We start from the raw sequence: 21,392 nt of genomic DNA on the forward strand, positions 1-21,392 counted from the left end.
TGAGACACTTCTTGCTTGAAGACAGAAGTCCCACTCTAACAAAACAGTGCACTGGACATTCCCCACCAAAGCATATTCACTGGCTTACACACTGCAATCAGCCAGTCTGAGCAGGGAGAGCCTCCCAAATGCTGGGCTTCATTAGGGAAGAATTATGTTCTCAGTTTTGCATCCTGAAATTTGAACAGAGGCACTGCTCCTTCCCCTTCATTACCTGTTGTACTCTAGCTGCTCCAGGGAGAAGATGTGTTTGTTGAAGTATTCTTGGAGTTTCTCATTGGCATAGTTAATGTTAAACTGTTCAAAACTATTAATCTACAAGAGAGGAGAAACAAAGATGATAAAAATTAAAATTCAGGTCGCAGGTCTATAAAAAAATCTTCCTGTGAGGACAACATGGAAGGGAAACTGCATACAGAAGACCAGCATTTAATGAACGGTGTCCATATGAACTCCAAGGCCAGAATTGACTGGCCTTTGGATAAAGCAGAGGAAAGTAGAAGAGTCTGGTATCACCTCACTCTCTCTTTCCTTTCCTATTGGTTATTCATTCTGTCACAGGGCAGCTAATTAATAGGCATCCCTCACCTGTTACCACAAGAACACAGCAAGAATGTGAATATGTTAGAAACCAGACATCTACTGTGCACACATATCTCAAGGTACAACTAATGTCTATCACAACCCACCCACAAAGGGGAACTAACCATCTATCACAGCCCACAGGAGGACATGCACTGCAAAAGGGCAGCCAAGCGGTCTCTCGCCCTCTCTCACAGGGGATCTGTGTTGGAAAGACGTTTCCCAATATGTGTTGTATTGACCCACACCAGGTATCAGCCTAGCAAATTTCCTTCATACATCCAGCGAATCTTCAGAAAAAACCTGGCCTCCAGAAAGATAAAGTACTGACCTGAAAGTTCTCGAAGCCAAAGATATCCAGGATGCCCACAGACTTAAAGTTTTCCTTCCCTTTGATCTTCATATTAATCTTGCCAATGAGCCATGAGAAGCACTGGGAATACAGTGCCATTGAGAGAGAGTCCCTAGAGTCAACCGCCTGCGAGCATATGAGGAGGAAAAAGCTGTCATGATAGGTGAGCAGAAGGAGCACATGGATGTTACCACTATCACTACTTTACGATACTAACGACTTACATCCCCATCCTACAGTTATCACACTGCCAGCTGGACAGAGCCATATGTATGGCTGGCTGCCCCATGGAATATATGTTGTATAATGTTTAGTAAGCATTCCAGCTTTTGGACAATGCTACCATTGGCCTAGCCACAGCACAGTCAAAAGTTTGAAGCAAGTGGAAGACTGAGATGCAGGTGCTGAAGGCATGTAAGATGGCAAGAGACCTTGCAGTCACTTTGGGGAGACTCGACCTTTGAGTCAAGAATTTAGAGCTACAGAGGAGACACAGAGATACAAAGAACACTGACATCTTAAGAACATAAAAACATAAGAATGGCCATACTGGGTCAGATCAAAATGTTCCATTTAGCCCAGTATCCTGTCTTCCAACAGGGGCCGGTGCCAGATGCTTCAGAGGGAATCAACAGAACAGGGCAATTATCAAGTGATCCATCCCCCTGTTGTCCAGTCCCAGCTTCTGGCAGTCAGAGGCTGGGGACACCCAGAGCACGGGGTTGCATTCCTGACCATCTTGGCTAATAGCCATTGATGGACTTAGCCTCCATGGACATACCTAATTCTTTTTTGAACCCAGTTATACTTTTGGCCTTCACAGCATCCCCTGACAACAGGTTCCACAGGTTGATTGTGCCTTATGTGAAGAAGTATTTCCTTATATTTGTTTTAAACCTGCTGCCTATTAATTTAATTTGGTGGCCCCTAGCTCTTGTGTTATGAGAAGGAGTAAATAACACTTCCTTATTTACTTTCTCCACAGCAGTGGAGATTTTATAGACTTCTATCATATCCCCCCTTAGTCGTCTCTAAGAACAGCAATCCCAGTCTTTTAAATCTCTCCTCATACGGAAGCTGTTCCATATCCCAAATCATTTTTGTTGCCCTTTCCTGTACTTTTTCCAATTTTAATATAACTTTTTTGAGATAGGGCGATCAGAACTGCACACAGTATTCAAGGTGTGGGCATACCATGGATTTATATAGAGGCATTATGATATTTATTGTTTGATTATCTATCCCTTTCGTAATGGTTCTTAACTTTGTTAGCTTTTTTGACTGCTGCTGCACATTGAGCGGATGTTTTCAGAGAACTATCCACAATGACTCCAAGTTCATTTTCTTGAGTGGTAACAGCTAATTTAGACCCCATCTGTAGCGGGGTGGTCACCCACTCCTGCCCTGAGGGGTATAAAGACAGCCTGGGAGAGGGCTGTTGCAGGGGGAAGCAGCTACTATGCTGATTGGGGAAGCAGTCACAGCTGGGCCATGCCCCAATCAGGCCTCAGCTGGTCCTATATAAAAGCCAGGGAAGCCATGAGCAGACACAGACAGGCCTGGCTGCAGGGAGCTAGAGAATGTACCTGGAGTGGAACAGGGCTGGGGGAAGGCCAAGGGAGCTGGGGCGCTCCGGCCTGGAAACCCCCGAGGCTGCGGCCTAGTAGAAGGCCAAACAGGTACTGGGGTTGCCGGGGACAGCCCAAGGCTAGGCAGAGGCAGCAGGTCCAGACCCAACCTTGCCTATGATGAGTGGCTTATACTGCTGTTTGCCCCAGGAAGCAGGGGCTAGTTGGTGACTGGCAGTAGTCTACGACTGAGGCGAGGTAGGATGGGGGGGGTGGGGGTTCCCCGGGGAGGGGAGACCCCGAGAGTGAGGGGTTACTGCCAGGGGGCAGCACCCCAAGTAACAGGGCACCGGAGTCCAGGGAGGGACGCAGGGGCCTAGCAGCAGTGGGACACCGGCCTGCAGAGGGCGCTCCAAGGCTGGAAACGAGCTAATTCCCAAGACACCAGCAGGAGGCGCCGCAGGGGTGAGTCCCACATGCTTACAAGTGGTGGAGAATATGGGCATAGCAGTCCGCCCCGATACAAGGGTACACATGCGCACCTGAGTATGGAAATTCTTCCATGCAACGTCTGTTGGCCCACATGTGCGCGGTAGATCTTCTTGAGCTCCTAACAAAGCGTGTAAGAGAGTGTGTGGGTCAACGCCTCTCCAGTTCCTCTTTTTAGTCTAATCCCACAAGTTCTGAAGCAGAGGGGATGGAGGGTGTGTAATGGAATACACACAGGGACCACACACCACAGAGAACTTCCAATTACAATAAGTAATCGCCATTTCTTCTTTGAGTGATGGTCCCTATGTTTATATTCCACAAATAGGTGATTGGCCAGCAGTGCTCAGATGCAGGTGGGTGTGAGGAAGCTGGCAGCAAAAATGTCTGCAGTACTCAGGTCCAGTTGCTGCATCCACAGGCATGAACTAAAATATAGTGTGTTGTGAACATGTGGACAGAACTCTAGGTGGCCAGCCTGCAAAGTCTGCAGCGGGACATCGTATAGAGATGCTATCGAGACAGCCTGTGCTCACACGGAGTGAGCTGTGACACTCCTCGAGGAAGGGATTTTCACTACCTTGTAGCACTCCAGGATGCATCCCAAGACCTACTCAGAAATCCTCTGGGAGGATATGGCTTGACCATGTGATCTCTCTGCCTTGGTGATAAGAAAACTTGGTGATTTTCTAATGGGTTTGGTCCTTTGCAGGTAGAAAGCTAGGGTATGCTGGACATCGAGGGAGTGAAGTCTCTTGTCTTCAGCGGACGCATGGGGTTTTGATAAAAATACAGGTAGTGTATCATTTGATTGACGTGGAAATCAGAAACTAACTTGGGGAGAAACTTGGGGTGTAGTCATAGAGAAACCTTTTCTTTGTGGAAAAACTGTATAAGGAGGTTCCACTATGATGGCTCTGAGCTCACCGACCCTCCTGGCCAAAGTGATAGCCACTAAGAGCACCACCTTCATGGGCAGGTGGGTCATGGAACACATCACCATGGGTTCGAAAGGCGGACCCGTGAGCATTGACAGGATGAGATCAAGGTATCATTGAGGTGTAGGTTTGGTCATTGGTGGGAAGGTCCTGATTAGATCTTTCATAAACTACTGTCACTGGATGAGTAAAGACAGAATGTCCTTCTACTGGAGGGAGGAAGGGACTAATCATTGCTAGGTGTACTTGCAAAGAACTAAGAGACCTAGAACGACAAGGATACTTGCAGTGGCTGAAGAATGTCTCCATTTGGCCAGGTAGCAGGAGCATTCTATATCCAACGCCCACCAAAACACCAGGCCATGAGGAGGAGAGAACCTGGGTTGGGATGCCTGATTTCCCTCCCCCACATCCTGAGTTAGGAGGCCTGTGAATGGGTGGATCCTGATCAGAGGGGACGGGGAGGGGGACGGGGGCTGGTGCGGAGGAAAGAGTGCAGACATCATTAGAAGTTCTGTGAACCAGAACTGTTTGGGCCAGTAGGATGCTAAGAGAATGATGTTGACTCTGTCATGATGTACCTTCCCTATGACCTGTGGAAGCAGGGGTATGGGAGGAAAGGCAATATATGAGGTCGTTCATCCAGGTCAGGAGTACAGTGTCACCTGGGAGCTGCGACCCATGGCTCCACTGGAGCAATATAGGGGAAGCTTTCTGTTTGTTTAGGGCACAAAAAGGTCTCACTGCAGTGTACCCCACTGTGTAAATATCTCACTTAAGACTCTGTCACAGGCCTCCCACTCGTGGTCTGCCAAGAAGCTTCTGCTTAGTTTGTCTGCAAGGGAGTTGTGAATACCAGAAGGTACGCAGCCTGTATTGCGATGCAGCCTGATACACCAGTTCCAAAGTCTAATGGCTTCCAGGCAAGGAGGATGAGATCTCGGTCCTCCTTGTTTTTTTACATAGACCACTGTGGTGATATTGTCTGATGTTATTTGTATATGGAATGGGAGTATGGAGTGAAAGGAAGGCCTTGCATGCAAGGTGAACCGCCCACATTTCTAGTATGTTTATGTGTCATCTGGACTTTCATGGGATCCAGGTAAGCATCCCTCCCCAGGCGGGAGGCATCTGTCACAATGGTGGTTCTGGGGATGGAAGGGCTGAAGGGAACACCCACCATGATTTCTTCCAGGTTTGACCACCAAGCGAAGGAGGTGATAACTCTGGTGGGATTGCCCACCTTGGAGCTGATGTGGTCCTTGTCTGGTCAATAGATCAAGAGAAGCCAAGCTTACAGGCATCACAAATGAAACCTGGCAAACGGTGTCACAGTAATGCACCTGGTCATGTGGCCTAGCAGTGAAAGGGTCCTGTGCACTGTGGTTCATGGTCGGTGGGTAATACGTGAAACCAGGTTGCGGACTGTAAGAAACCTGTTCGCAGGGAAGAACAGTGTCACAGAAATAGAGTCCAACGTTGCCTCTATAAAGTTTACTGTCCTTGTGGGTGATAAAACAGACTTTTCTCTGTTTATGCAAATGCCTAGGACTATTGGAAGTTGTATTGGGAACCCTGTCGACGACTTAACCTCCTGACATGAGCGGCCTACCAGGAGGCAATCGTTCAGGTATGGGAATACCATTTAGCCCTGGTGTCTCATCAGGGCTGCTATTATAGAGGAAACTTTTGTAAATACTCTGGGTGCCGTAGCTAACCCAAAGGGGAGGACTCAAAACTGGAAATGTTCCTGGCCTACCATAAAATGTAGGAACTTCCTGTGTGATGGGTGAATAGCCATGTGGAAATACATGTCCTTCATGTCGAGAGCTGCAAACCACAACCCTTCCTGAAGGGAGGGGAGCAGCGATGCCAATGTAATCATCCGGAATTCAGATACAGATGTTGAGTTGCCAAAGGTCCAGCAAGGGTCTCTACCTTCTGTCTTTTTGGGGATTAGGAAATATGGGGAGTAGAACCCCCTCCCATGATACTGAGGCAGGACGTGTTCTATTGCCTCTTGATGTAAATGGGATTCTGCCTCCCACCCCAAGCTGGTGCCTGGAGCCGGCCCTGTCCCTGAGGTGGGATGGGGAAGAGTTTATGAGGAGGGAAGGAGAGAAATTCTATGAGCATCCCTGATGGATAATCTCTAAAACCCAACTTCCAGTAATGATCTTCCTCCAGTTGTGGGCAAAGAGTGTGAGATGGCCTCCAAAAGTGATGAATGAAGAGGTGGGTGGCATCAGTGGTGGAACATGGGTCTTGACCAAAAATGGCCTTTGGCTGTTGGTTGGGAGTGAGTGGAGGCCATAGCAGTAGAGGGGACCGAGAAGTGAGGCCTCTGAATGCTCCAACATTTCTGTGGAGGCTCGGCTTGGTGCTGGTAATAAGGTGCATGTGGAAAGGGTGGTCTTGGTCTATAGGACTGGCTCTGGTGTTTCCTCCTGGGGGCTCAAGTATAAATCCCTGGGGAATGCAGAGTTGATCTGAGTCCTTTAATGAAAGAATAGACAAATCCCTGCATTCATTAAAGAGGTCTGAATCATCAAAGGGGAGTACACCATCCAGGACCTGCCTAGGAAACCCTGACGCTTACTGCCAAGAGTCCCTTTTCATGACTAAGCCAATGGCCAGACCTGGAGAGCTGTTTTTGTCACTAGTTTCCCTCATCTAGAAGGGACTGAAATTGGGCTCTGTCCTCTGTGGGAAGTTGGTCTATGAAGCTTGCAAGCCTGGAATAGTTTTTAAAAACCATATTTTGCTAATTGAGCTTGGCAGTTTAACACAAAATTGCAGGCCTGCAGAGAAGACCTTCCTCCGCAGGAGGTCCAGTCTCTTAGAGCCTATATCTGTCGGGGTGGCCCTTTGATAGTGCAACCAAGCCGTTTCTGTAACTGTCTGTACCACCAGTGAAATGGGGGAAGGATGGGAGAACAAAAATTCAGCTCCCTTGTCAGGAACAAGAATATCTCCTCTCAGCTCTTTTCACTGTAGGGGAACAGGATGCTGGAGTGTGCCATACCACTCTGACCAGTTCTAGTACGGCTTCATTGATCAGAAGGGTCACGGTGCTCGGTCCCCAAGGTTGCAAGATATCCAGGAGCCAGCACTGACAGTCCCGGATCCTCTCTTGTGGGATCTGGAGGTCACTAGCACCTCTTTGCAGTAGCTCCTGGTACCACCGAAGGGCATCTGGAGGAGACGGCGAGGAAGAAGTGAGTGCTTCGTCCGTAGATGATGAGGAGACACCCGGTGGAACCTGCAGATCTGGATTCACCTCCTCCTCCTCGTACACTGATGGATCTGGTTGGCAGAAGGGAGAGTAGTGGTACAATTCTTGAGAAGGGCCCGGATGCCTGCCATAAAGATCCCACGGACCCCATTAAGACCAAAAAGAGGGATTGATCGGTTGCGAGGGCCTGCAAGGGAATCGGTACCAGTGGTCCTGGGGGGGTGTTGTACTCAAAGGAATAGAGAGCGTGACTCCTTGAATTTCTGCCAAGGCACGACTGTGTCTGTAGACATACTGGAGCAGCTAGCACCTCTGACTCATCTGAGTTCAAAAACTGCTCCAGCAGTAATGCCGGGGCAGTCAGTACCGGAGCACTCCTGGCCAGATGGTTGGAGGTGGGACGGTTCCTGGGACATCAATGTAGACTCCTCCTCCAGAGTAATCTCTCTCAGGAGGGCCAGGCTGGAGGAAAGTGGAGACTGTGGATAAGGGAGGAATATATCCTCCCGTGCATGAAAGTTTCCATATGCCTTGGTATCCGAGGGGTTCCGGCAGTCAAGTCTGATGGACCTGGTATGTCTACGGCAGCTGGATGGTCCTTAGATGAATGACACGGTACTGATGATGGGTCCAGACCACCGCTTGTAGATGGAGCCAGTGAATGTCAGTCCTTACACTTCAGTACTGAGGTGACTAACAGAACTAGTGGATCTTTCTTTTTATGTGCTTTGCCCTCCAATCTGGGGGTCATTAGCGGAGCCAGCTCCTTAGGTTCTATGTGCGACATCTCACCAAACTTGCAGAGGCTTGGGGAGGGAGCGCATCTCTTATGGACAGTCTTGACGGGGATCTGTCCTCATGCCCATAAGAGTGCCCTCTGCCCTCGTGGAGAGCCCTAGAAGAAGAGCCTTTGAGTTTAGGTGCTGGAGGCTCCAGTCCCAGGTACATGGTTGGAGGGGCACTGCTGGTTAATTGAGGCCAATGTACAGGGGGGAGGGGGATCTCCCTGGCCTGGATTGGAGAAGGGGTTCATAGTTTTCTCCATCAGGTGCTTTCTCAGGTGAAGCTCCCAAGCTTCCCAAGTTCTGGGTGAAAAAGGGTGACCGATACTACACTTTGCAGAGATATTCTCCTCTCCCAGTCAGTAGAGGCAGCACTGATGTTTGTCACTGATGGAGAAGGAGAGAGGGCAAGAGATACAATTCTTGAATCCCGGGATTCTGGGCATAGTCCTGGACCCTGGGAAGGCTTCTCCAACCAGGGAGAAAGAAAGGAAGAAAAACACTCTACTAAGTATTCTATGAACTTTAACTATTAAGCTAAGAAATAAAACTATTTACAAATGTCTTTACAACAAGTTGTAAAGAGGACATAAAATTCTGACTCAGGCCATGCAGTGGTAAGAAGGAACTGGAGAGGCCTTAGTCGGGAGCAAGAGGAGATCCATAGCACATGTGCGAGTCAATGGACATTGCTTGGAAAAATTTCTGGACTCAGGCGAATGGCACGCATGTGTACCCGTGTGTGGAATACACATAGGGACCGTCACTCGAAGAAGACCCAGTGGATCACCCTTGTGGACACCCTCAAAGAATTCTAATAGATTGGTGAGGTATGATTTCCCTTTACAAAAGCCGTGTTGACTCTTCCCCAACAAATTGTGCTCATCTGTGTGTCTGATAATTCTGTTCTTTCCTATAGTTTCAACCAATCTGCCTGGTACGGAAGTTAGGCTTGCCAACCTGTAATGACTTGACTCAGCTCTTCATTTTGAGAAACTGTAAGCTGGGACTATTTCAAAGATGTCCCTTTCATGTTTTAGCCTACCATGCAAGGTCTTTGCCAAAGCACAGGCCTCCAATGCAGAGCCCTAGCCCCAGAAGGAATTTCACAACAACACTACTAGCTTTAAGGATCCCTTCTTCGAGCCTTTCTATGCACACAGCATTGAAGTTACAGGGTAGGCCATCCACCCCACAATAGGCTCTTGAGGTGCTATCCTGAAGAAGATCCCACATCCAGATGCATCATGATTCTCCCTAAGGCAATACAATCAGCTGTCATGTCCTGTGGGAACACAAACCTTCCAAGGGACCCTTCCCTTCTCTCAGCTTTTGCACAGAGCTAGGGCTGAAAGAACCCAGCCTTTCTCTCCCCAACTCAGCCTGGCCTGAGAGATGCCAGCTCCTCCCTAATTTTGCTGTTGTCTTCATCTGTCAGAAAACCTCCCAGCCCCGCCCCAGCCTCTCTCCCCAAGTGGGGTCTCAGCATTCTAAACATTCACTTCCTACTGTTTTATCCAGTCTGGCATATTGAAGGCAGACACTCCAGGTGGGTGTGCCCAGGGGAGACTTGCCCCTTTATACTGTCACCTAGCAGCCTCAAGCACATCCTGGGACGTGTATCAACTCAGCCCAAGAGGTAGCTGTAAAGCAAAGACACATTGGCCCTGTGGGGTTTTCTCCCTCTGCTCAGATGGTCAATCTCATTTGTGGAGGCTGAATCACCCCTTCTAGACAACCCCTTTTAATGAACCAGATGCAGGGAAGAGAAACACTCTGCCAGCCAGATTGTATGGTTATACAATGTCTTGGCCTCATCTTCCAGGAATGGGCCCTCCCCACCCGGGAATAACCCAACAAAGCTGCTTTCCCCATACTGTGGCTCAACAGGGATTCTGAATAGCTCCTTTCATTCTCCCAGCCTTGCCTGACTTTGCCCAGCTCCCACCATTCAACACTGAAATGTCAAAGCTCAGAATGGTAATGAGCCTATTACACAATAAGAACTTCCTGGCAGCTCCATCCTCTGTACCCAGAATGACATCTGGAAATAGCTGGACACAGTATTTGGAAGCCCAGGGAGGGGAATGGATTTGGCAGGTCCATACGTAGGTCAAGACAGAGAGACTAGCTGATAGCGAAAGACTCTGAAGGAAGCATTGTGCTTGCTGTATCAGTAATAGTGAATGGATTTGTTCTAAGTGTCCAGTCACTGCATTTCATACGTAGAGTCGCCAAAGGGTCTAAAACAAGCAAGGATGGATACCACAGCAATTGAATGGGGGAAAAGTTCTGCCCAAGCAGTATGCTATTTTTTAAATCTATATCGCCACATGTTATTGTTCTGAACTGCCTGGGGGCTCCCTTTGGTATTGAGTCTTCCCTGTAGCATTACAGATGTTGGCTTTGCTGTAGTATGATGCTCACTCGCTCCTGGTAATTCTGCGTTTCTGCTCAGTAGCAGACTGCTGTCCTTCACAGTTAGATTTTATTAACACAGGACAAGATTTTCAAAAAAAGTCACCTGTGCATGTGTAAAAACAGCAACTGTGCCCTCAGATGACTAGCTCCCTAAGGGTTAATGACCTACAGTACCATACAGTTATTCAGGTTAATAGACACCATGATGTTATGAACCACAGAAGAACCTAAAGAGACACAACATTAGGGCTCAGGCACTGTTTATATTCTCAGATATGTCACTTCCCTCACTAAGGTAGATCAGATTGTTTGTTAAAAGTTATACCTGAATACTGGCTCTACTGGTTAACAGGAAGATTGTCCTGAGGGAAAGGGCATGCAGCACTGAACTAATCTGCAGTTTGTACTCATCAGTCAGGCCTGAGACTACTCACTAAGACCCAAATGGAGAGATCCCACAGCTCAGTTACTGTTCTCTAAGATGCCTGGGTGTATCTCTCCACCAGTCATTATATCCACACAACCCAGTCAGAAGCAGGGACCAACTCCACACATCTCCACCCACCGCCAAGCTCCAAAACTCAGCCCAGCCCAGATGAAGCCTAGGAGCCCTCCCCCCCCCCATCCTGGATCCAAGCCCAGCTCCATACTAACAGTACCCAGTCACAGATTTGGTTCTGATATGAATTTCTCTTTTTACCTCTTCCCCACTCAGTTCCATGTAAGTTTTCATTGTCTAGTCCCTGAAAAAACACACAATCCTCCTTCTCTTCCTCCCCACACAGAGCACACAATATTCCATCAAACAGCCATTTTGCAGGCCTCATGGTACTGCTCATTTCTTCCCTTTAATATATGCAAATGCTGCCACCTTGGGGCAAAATCCATGAAGTGACACTGAAACAGAGCACATGATTGCAAGTGCACAGGAAGCCAGATACTCACCTGCTCCACAGTGAGAGGGGAACTGATCTCTTCTCCCCGCAGAATCATGGATCTCTGAGTCAGCACCTCAGACAGCTGAAAGGCATCTAAGCCCAGCAGGTCACTGGCATTGTTCAGTACTAGGACAGAAGAACAGTAACTTTAATTGCCCAGGTTCACCACAGTGATATTGGCTTTTGCTCAGATGCAGATTTTGGGTGGGGCATGGGGGGCATTGCCCCCCCAAACTGCGAGCCTCAGGCAGGCAGCCTGAATGAGGAGACAGAAGACTTCTCCCAGCTTGTGCCCCTGAGACAGGGAATCAGAATTTTGTTTATAAACAGAGCGATTAACAAGTGATTAAGATAAGAAAGGGCTGTTAGGCTGTTTCCTAAAGTTAAATGATCTGTTCCAAACTTGGTGAACTGCAAAAAGTAAGTAGCCTAAATGATAAAAAGTAATTGTAGATTTTTCTACAATTGTTTCAACTGTTGTATTCAAGCGGTGGTAACAAAGTTACTAATATTTTTCTTTGAGAAGATAACTGATTGTTTAGACAAAGGAAATGCAATAGACCTAATCTACCTGGATGTCAGTAAGGCATTTGATGCAGTTCCACATGAAAAACTATTAGTTAAATTAGAGAAGATGGGGATTAATATGAGAACTGAAAGGTGGATAAGGAACTGGTTAAAGGTAAGACTACAAAAAGCCATACTGAAAGGTGAACTGTCAGGCCAGAGGGAGGTTACTAGTGGAGTTCCTCAGGGATCAGTCATGGGACCGACCTTATTTTACATTTTTATTACTGACCTTGGCACAAAAAATGGGAGTGTGCTAATAAAATTTGCAGATGACCCAAAGTTGGGAGGTATTGCCAATACCGCGGAGGACCGGAATACCATACAAGAAGATCTGGATAACCTTGTAAACTGGAGTAATAGAAATGGGATGATATTTAATAGTGCAAAGTCATGCATTTAGGGACTATCAACAAGAATTTTTGCTATAAACTGGGGATTTATCAGTTGGAACTGACAGCGGAGGAGAAAGAGCTGGGTGTATTGGTTGATCACAGGATGACTATGAGCCGTCAATGTGATGCAACTGTGAAAAAGGCTAATGCAGTCCTAGGATGTATCAGATGAGGAATTTCCAGTAGAGACAGGGAAGTGTTAGTACCATTATACAAGGCACTGATGAGACCTCGTCTGGAGTATTTTGTGCAATTCTGGTCTCCCATGTTTAAGAACGATTAATTCAAACTGGAACAGGTGCAGAGAAAGGCTACTACGATGATCTGAGGAATGGAAAACCTATCTTATGAGAAGAGACTCAAAGAGCTTGGCTTGTTTAGTCTAACCAATAGAAGACTTAGGGGAGATATGATTACTCTGTATAAATACATCAGAGGGATAAATACCAAGGAGGGAGAGGAGTTATTTAACTTAAGTATCAATGTGGACCCCAGAACAAATACATATAAACTGGCCATCAACAAGTTTAGGCTTGAAATTAGGTGGAGGTTTCTAGTCATCGGAGAAGTGAAGTTCTGGAGAAGCCTCCCAAGGGGAGCAGTGGGGGCAAAAAGTCTAACTGGCTTAAAGACTGAGCTTGATAAGTTTATGGCGGGGATGGTGTGACAGGACTGCCTACAATGGCATGTGGCTCATCGGCGACTGCCTTTAGCAAAAATCCCCAACAGCCAGAGACAGGACACTAGATGGGGAGGGCTCTGAGTTACTACAGATGGGGAGGGCACTGATGGGGAGGGCTCTGAGGGTACTGAGTTACCAGAATTTTTTCCCAGGTATCTGCCTGGTGGGTCTTGCTCCAACTGATCATTATATTTGGGGTCAGGAAGGAATTTTCCCCTGGGTCAGATTGGAAGGGACCATGGGGGGTTTCCACCTTCTTCTGCAGCATGGGGCATGGGTCACTTGCAGGTTTAAACTAGTATAAATGGTGTATTCTCTGTAACTTGAAGTCTTTAAATCATGATTTGAGGACTTCAGTAACTCAGCCAGAGGTTAGGGGTCTATTACAGGAGTGAGTGGGGAGGTTCTGTGGCCTGTAATGTGCAGGAGGTCAGACTAGATGATCACGATGGTCCCTTCTGACTTTAGTAAGTGTATCTGAGTAAGAATATACATTACAAATTTAAACCTAACCAGTGTCCCATAAGTGACTTGCCACAAGATGTCAGAACATGTTAGTATTAGAGCTGAGTGGGTCTAATATTTATTTATTTTTCTTTCCTGATATAGGAATTAGATACAATGCTCCTGTCAGATATTTCTGTTATTATCTGCAATAATATTAACTCTAGTGCTCTCGCCTCCCCACTCCCCGCCAGGAGCAGGGGCCAGCCGCTCAGGCTTCTCACTTCCCTACCGGGAGCAGGGGGCAGCCACCCAGACTTCTTGGCTCCCTGAGCAAGGAGCCAGTCAGGGACAGCCCAGCTGGGAGTGGGGAGTCGGGGGGCAGTTGGGCTCTAGCTGTCTGGCTGTCGTGTCAATTTGACAAGACAGCCAACAGTCGATGTAAGTAACATAGTGTCTACACAGACACTACATCACCCTAACTACACCAACATAAGCCTTATGCCTCTCGTGGAGGTGGAAGTATTATGTCGGTGTAGTACGGAACAAACATCAGCAGGAAAAGGCTGTAGTGTGTACACTGACATAATTAGGTTGACGTAAGCTGCCTTACCTCAACCTTACTGTGCAGTGTAGACCAGGCCTAAGTCCAAGCTACAAGAAAACATCTATCTATGCTTGTGACCCACAGCCAAGAACCCCTCTCTTGGAGTCAGGTGGCTTAGGGGCCTAAGTTGTTTCTAGCAAGAATGAATTAGGCACCTGCCTAGTTTTACACAAAACAGACAGAGGGCGCAGGGAACCTCCTTCATAACCTTTATCCCAGTGGTGACGCAATCAATATTTAATTATTTAAGTAAAGTTGAACAATGTCAATAGGAGCAATAAATGGGAGGATTTCTTTAGGGATGGACAACCCCTAAAACAGATGTAGCTGATATTTAAAAAAAAAAAAAAAAAGAAAGAAAAGAAAAGAATCCAATGCAGCCAAGAAAAACATCCAATCTTTATTTTAAAATTGTCAGTGATGGAGAATCCACCAAGACCCTTGGTAAGTTGTTCAAATGCTTAATTACTCTCACTGTTAAAAATGTATGCCTTATTTCCTATCTGAATTTATCTAGCTTCAACTTCCAGGCACTGGATCTTGTTATACCTTTTCTCTGCTAGATTGAAGAGCCCATTATGAAATATTTGTTCCGCATGTAGATACTTATAAACTATAATCAAGTCACCACTTATCTTTCTCTTTGTTAAGCTAAATAAATTGAGCTCTTTGAGTCTGTCACTATAAGGCGTGTTTTCTAATCCTTTAATCATTCCAGTGGCTCTTCTCTGAACCCTCTTCAATTTATCTACATCCTTGAATTGTGGGCACCAGAACTGGACACAGGATTCCAGCACCCATTGCCCTAGTGCCAAATACAGAGGAAAAGTAACCTCTCTGCTCCTACTCAAGAGTCCCCTATTTATGCATCCCAGGATCGCATTAGCTCTTTTGGCCACAGTGCCACACTGTGAGCTCATGTTCAGCTGATTATCCACCCCCACCTCCAAATCTTTCTCAGAGTCACTACTTCCCAGGATGGATCCCTCACCCCCGCATTCCGTAAGTATGGCCTACACTCTTTGTTCCTAGATGAACAGATTAACCTTTACCCGTATTAAAACACATATTGTTTGCTTGCACCATTTACCAAGCGATCCAGATCACACTTCATTATTTACCACTCCTCCCAATTTCCAGGTCATCTGCAAACTTTATCAGTGATGAGTTTATGTTTTCTTCCAGGTCAAGAACCGATCCCTGTGGGACTCCACTAGAAGCACACCCATTCAGTGACAATTCCCCATTTACAATTACATTTTGAGACCTATCAGCCAGTTTTTAATCCATTTAACTTGTGCCATGTTAATTTCATACAGTTCTAGTTTTTTAATCAAAATGTTGTGCAGTACCAAGTCAAATGGTACTAGAGAAGTGTAAGTATACCAACATCAGTATTATTATCTTTTCAACCAAACTTGTAATCTCATCAAAAAGGGATTTCAAGTTAAGTCTGATAGGATAAACCTACCCCAGCCATTATGTATAGAGCCAGGCGGCCTCTGAGCATACCTAATGGATCAGGCCCCACAGAAGGGGCAGACACTCCTCCCACAGTCCATGAATTGCACTGGGGCTTTGGCAGGGGACAGACATCTAGATGCCCAGAGGGAAGCAGCAGGGCACACGCCCAGAGGCAGAAACACAGGCACCAAGGGAATTTTTACTGCAAAAACTGGGGCACCAAGAGGGCTTAGGTGCCTACAGGATTTGGTGGCAGTCAAGCAGTTTTGTGAATTGCAGCAAGACCTAAAACTGGGATTCAGGCGCCTAGACTCCTTTATGAATCCAGGCCTACGTCTAACACCTTACCCAAGTCCAAGTGTATTATATTAGCATACTTACCTTCATTAACCAGACTTGTAATTTTGTCAAAGACGTTCATTTGACATTTCACAAAATCATTTTGAAAGGCATGAATTACAAGCAGCCTTCGGATGAATTACTGACTACACTACTGTGTAATATTATTATTTATGTTCCAGTAGTGATCAGAGACCCCTAATCAGGATCATTATGCCAGGATCATTGAGAAACACACTACACAAACACACACAAGAGCTGCCCTCTGCCCAGAAGAGCTTACAATCTAGTTTGTCAGGATGCAAATGAATGTCTGTGTGAGTGTCACAAAAACCCAAAGAGTAAAATGGGAGGGAGGATGAGAGTAACAAATTAAAACAGGTTTAAAAGTTATTCTATGTGTAATTTTGTAATTTTTTTTAAAACATTTGCTCATTTTTTAAACTTCTGCCTCTTTAGGAACTGAGGCTCTGCCAGACCAGCTCAGACTAGGTACCTCTGGGTTGGGGATCCTGGCTCCAATGGTGATCAGTACCAGATACTTTGGAGGAAGGTGCATGAAAATCTGTAGTGGACAATTTTTTTAAACCTCTGCATGTTTCTGTTTAAATATCTCCATATTTTTATTTACACAGAGATCATAAATAACCATGTGTCTATCGACTCAGCCCCAGAGTGTTGGGAGGGGGGTGAAAGGGGCCTCAGGGCCATGCCCTAAGCAGGTTGATGTATCAGGCTTGGAGCCCTGAAACCTGGGTCAAGATCTCAATCAGAGGAACTTGGGCAATGTGGGTTGAGTGGGTTAAGCTACTGGGGCTTGGTGATGTGTGCCAGCAAGCTAGGGTATCAAGGGGAGAGAGAGAGGGACAGAGCCATGGTGGGGGACTATCTGGGCTTGGACAGCAGGGTGCATAGTTCACAAGATCATACTTACCTGCTTTGGTTGTAACCTGGGCTCCTCCAGCCGTCATGAACTCCATGTTTCCCAGCTGAAGAGTGCCAGAGAGAAGTTTGAAGATGTCATGTATCTCTTCGGTGCTAAACTCCATCACTTTCAGAGCAGTCTACTCAAAGCCACAAAGAGAAGACATAACTTATATCAGCAGGGCCGTGCTGTTTAAAATAGAAGGCTCAGAATCACAGTCACTCAGATGGAAGGGACCTATTAGAGATCATATAGCTCATCTCTTGGGGAGTGGCTGTACATTTATTAGTGTATTTTTAGACCTTTTCTAATCCCCTCTCTCATACACATTATACCCAGCTATAGAGCTTTCTGCTTACTTATTCTTCCCACCAGGTTTCACCTCTGCCCCTACACTAAAATCACCATGGTTCAATGTCATTGCTAGTTCAAGTTTGTTTCCCTTATATTTTAATATATTAAATACACTTCTTTGGCCTTGTTTTCACCAAACACACACAGTCAGGTCTGTCCAAGTTACAGGGATAGAGGAATGAAGTGTCCACACCACACATTTTAAACAGTGTTGTAATCAGGTTACCTGGCTCAGTTACATTTATAACCTTTACCTTCTGCCTTACTTTGGGTGTTCAAGGGAAAGCGTCCCTTCTCCTGACCAAACCCCTCACCAGGCCAGACAATGCAGTGCACGAGCCATGCTAGATAACACAAGTGAAATGCCAGAGCAATGCATGCAGGTCACATGATGTTGCATCACTTCACGCAACGTCCGACTCTTTGAGCAGTTCTGTGCTGGAGACAAGGCCACTCTGACTCTCTCAGGCATTGCAGCACCTGCATGGTGTTCTCAGGCTGACTCCCACTTTCAGGTCTGGGCTTCCTCTCTTTTAATCTGTGACAATATTCCTGTTCCATTCATATTTTAATTGCTTCCCCTGTTCGAGGGCCAAACCCCATCCAATACCAAAAATGATCTAACCACAGAGGCTATCAGGGATGGGGAAATTACTCTAAAGAAATTGCCACAAGATCACAGAGGAAGTGCCACATGGGACCCAGGAGAAGAACTCACCATGACCTTGTTGAACATCTCTAGGTCATTCAGGTTCTCATCACTCACACAGCCGGACTGGTTCAGGTAGCGATAGCTCTCCGGTTGAGAGAGAGACAGGGCTTCTGCAGCGAGCCAGTCCCCCAACATCACAGAAAGAGAGGGGGGCAGGTGTTAGTTTACTCAGGAATCAGCTGACATCCTTTGCTACTTTTCCCTTCTAAGTTATTCTGAGGGCAAGGTAATGGAGAGGACTTTAGATCTGGAATACTAGCAATTAGTGAAACACATCAAGATTTTATTCTCAGGCCAAGCTCCAGATATTCCAAGCCTGGCTTCACCTCCGATATAGGGAGACCACTCCTCTTTTTAAAGTTGGAAATTCACTGCTAAGAGTATTTAAATTGACAGGAAGGAGGGTATAAAACTAATCCTATGGGATTCACCTAACCAACTGCTCTCCCACTTTTCAACAGAAACAAGCCTGAGACAATCAGAAAACAACATGTGAGACTGTGTGGAAGGATAGAGAAAAAACTGTTACCTTTCGTAATCGTTCTTCGAGATGTGTTGCTCATGTCCATTCCATTCTAGGTGTGTGCATGCCCACATGCAGAGTCATCAGAGATTTTTGCCTTAGCGGTATCTGTAGGGATGGCTGTGGCGCCCCCTTGAGTGCCGCGCTCATGCATCGGTATATTAGGTGCTGCTGGCCCCACGCCCTCTCAGTTCCTTCTTGCTGGTAACTCCAGAGGGACAGGAGTGCAGGTAATGGAATGGACTTGTGGAGCAAACCAGATCGAGGCGCCACCGCTTCTGATGCCGAGACCAGCCCTTGATCAGCCAGTCGAGGTCTGGGTAAATTTGAATGCTCCGATACCTCAGGTAAGTGGCCACTGGCACCATGCACTTTGTAAACCTTCTCGGGGCTGACAAGAGACCAAAGGGCAGCGCCGTGAATTAGAAATGGCGCTGGCCCAACACAAAATGGAGGAACCTTCTGTGTTCTGGGGAAATGGAAATATGGATATATGTGTCCTTCAAGTCGAGGGCGGCGTACCAGTCTCCAGATCCAGGGAGGGGATGAGGGAGGCAAGGGAGACCATGTGAAACTTCAACTTCTTGAGATGCTTGTCAAGGTGACACAGGTATAGATTGGGTCTCAGGCCCCATTTGCTTGTGTTGAGCAGCCAACGGTCTGATGTCACTCACGACCATGCCAACTGGAAGGGGCATAAGCAGTTGAGGAAAGAACAGGAGGATGGATCCAGGTACTTGACAGAGGCGCCGCCCCCGTTCACACCTTCAAAATGCCTGTCTCTGGCCCCCAGGGTGTTTCGAAGAGCTGGGTTGAGCCAGCAAGGGAGAGGAAGAAGGGCGGCATCGCTTAAACCCTTTGTCTTTGTCCTTTCACCTGTAGGATCCCTGCCGGGAAGACCCCCAGGACTGAGGTGGAGGAGGCTGGAACTGCGGAGTGTGGAGGCCCAGCAACCACAGGGTGGCCCGGGAATCTTTGAGGTCACGCAGCCTCACGTCAGTGAACTCAGAGAAGAGCCCTGCACCCTCAAACGGGAGGTCTTGGATCGTGGCCTGCATCTCTTGGTATAACCCCGAAGACCGTAGCCAAGAGCTGACCCCATGGCCACCGCCAAGGCAACCACCCTGGTGGCCGAGTCTGTAGCGTCCCAGGCCATCTGGAGGGCGTCTGCACCCTAACCCTAACCCTTCGCCACCGCTTTGTCCTCCTCCAGGATCATGGCAAACTCAAGGACTAGGTCCTGTGGAAGGGCCTCCGTGAACTTGATAAGGGAATCCCATAAATTAAAATTATACCTGCCCAACAGGGCTTGGTGGTTGGATATCTGGAATTGGAGGCTGGCCGTCGAATAAATCTTTCTGCCGAAGAGGTCTAGTCATTTGGTGCCTTTATTTTTTGGTGTGCCACTCACCTGTCCCTGCCTGTCCCTCTCGTTAACTGCGGACACAACTAGCGACCCCGCTGGTGGGTGCACATAGAGACATTCAAACCCCTTTGCGGGGACAAAATACTTCTTTTCCACACTTTTGGACATGGGTGGAATCAAAGATGGGGTCTCCCACAGCGTTTTAGCAATCTTTAGAACCCCTGGGTGGACAGGTAATGCAATGCGGGCTGGGGTGGAGGACGATATGACGTTGAACAAGTTGTCTGATTGCTCCTCTAACTCCTCAGTTTTGAGGTTCAAGTTGGTAGCCACCCTTTTAAGGAGCGCCTTAAAGTCGTCAGGGGGACTTCCAACAGACTGGGAGGGCCCAGCCACTGCTTCGTTCGGTGACGAAGATGACGAGGGCATCACTGGGGGAGGGGCGGATTCCCCCTCCCTTTTTGGAGACGGCACCTTGGGTGTTTGCGCCTGTTGAGTTGTCCCCATGGTGGATTCCACACCGTGTTCCGAACCCGGTGCCGGTGGTTTGTCCAAGGCAGCCACAGGGGAGAGGTGGGAGTATGGAACTGGCATCACTGGTACCCCACAAGGGTTCCAACACGGCCATTGAGCAGGCCACTGTCCCTGCTGTCACGCCACCAACACCACGCTGGTCTCGCAGGCTGACGGGATTCATACCCCCCCTTGGCAATGGGCTGAACCCCAGCTCCGACTCTGAACAGTCCCCTTCTGGGTGACCATGGTGGGGCTGTGAGGTCTGCGTATGCCGACTAACTCTCGCCAGAGACCGATGTCCAGAGGATGGGGATTGCTGCCTGTCCCTCAAGCGGTACTGAGGCAGCGGAGATAGGTGCCGCAATAGCGAGAGGTCAGGCACCGGTGGGGACTAGCACCTAGGAGACCACCTGGGTGATAGAGATGTGTGCCAAGGTGATCTTAGGCAGGAGGCTGGCCGGTACCGGGACCGCGGGGACCGGTGTCTTGATTCTGGCGATCCGTGCCTTGTGGTAGGAGAGCACAGCGTTGGGGACCTGGGCCTTCTAGCCGTCAACTGGGGTCGTGGGACCAGTGTCCTAAGCCATGGGGACATAGACAAACGCCTGCAATCCGGGGGCCAATAGTGCTCCCCTGCCCTTTGGGGAGGTCCCATGACTGGCTTGCCCTTGGGCTGCAGGGCCTTAGTCACTTCTGGCATCTGGCACGGCGTTTGCGGTACCGGTAGGCCCACCAGGTCTTTGGCCACTTGGGCCGTCTTGGACGACGAAGGTCCCTATAGAAGCCGGGATCCCCTACCGCTCCCAGGAGTCAGATCCTTGGCTGGGCTAGGGGGTCCGACCTTAACAGTACTCCCTTGTAGCCCCGGGGTGGGCACATGGCCTGAACTAGGTACTTTGCCCAGAGCCCCGTTCCCCTCCTTGGATGATGCCGGGGAGTCCTTTTTTTTGGACGCGTCTTGGGCACCGGGAAGGGGGAACAGTGCCAGGAGGATCCCGGTGCTGGCAGGGTGCTCCACACCGATGCCAAGGTGCTAGGAGCAGAATCCAGTCGGGAAGGCTCTGATGCCGGGGGCAGCATCCATCAGGAGCTCTCTCAAGCGGATGTCCCTCTCCTTTTGAGTTCTGAGATGAAAGTTTTTGCAAATCCTGCACTTATCTTTTATATGGGATTCCCCAAGCACTTCAAACAGC

The 21,392-nt window shown here is 47.9% G+C and overlaps 1 protein-coding gene across 1 annotated transcript in view; it reads right to left on the reverse strand.

Moving 5' to 3' along the window:
* LOC135885744 (unconventional myosin-X-like) overlaps positions 1 to 21,392 on the reverse strand; it is a 208,624-nt gene that overhangs the window by 142,280 nt on the left and 44,952 nt on the right. Inside the window, exons 9-13 of the mRNA XM_065413650.1 lie at positions 17,801 to 17,904; positions 16,738 to 16,867; positions 11,313 to 11,431; positions 914 to 1,060; positions 215 to 315 (exon numbers count right to left, since the gene is read on the reverse strand). Of these exons, the coding sequence (XP_065269722.1) occupies positions 215 to 315; positions 914 to 1,060; positions 11,313 to 11,431; positions 16,738 to 16,867; positions 17,801 to 17,904 (601 nt within the window). The remainder of the gene's footprint in view (positions 1 to 214; positions 316 to 913; positions 1,061 to 11,312; positions 11,432 to 16,737; positions 16,868 to 17,800; positions 17,905 to 21,392) is intronic.

This window comes from Emys orbicularis, chromosome 11, assembly GCF_028017835.1.
Source record: "Emys orbicularis isolate rEmyOrb1 chromosome 11, rEmyOrb1.hap1, whole genome shotgun sequence".
Taxonomy (NCBI): Eukaryota; Metazoa; Chordata; order Testudines; family Emydidae; genus Emys; species Emys orbicularis.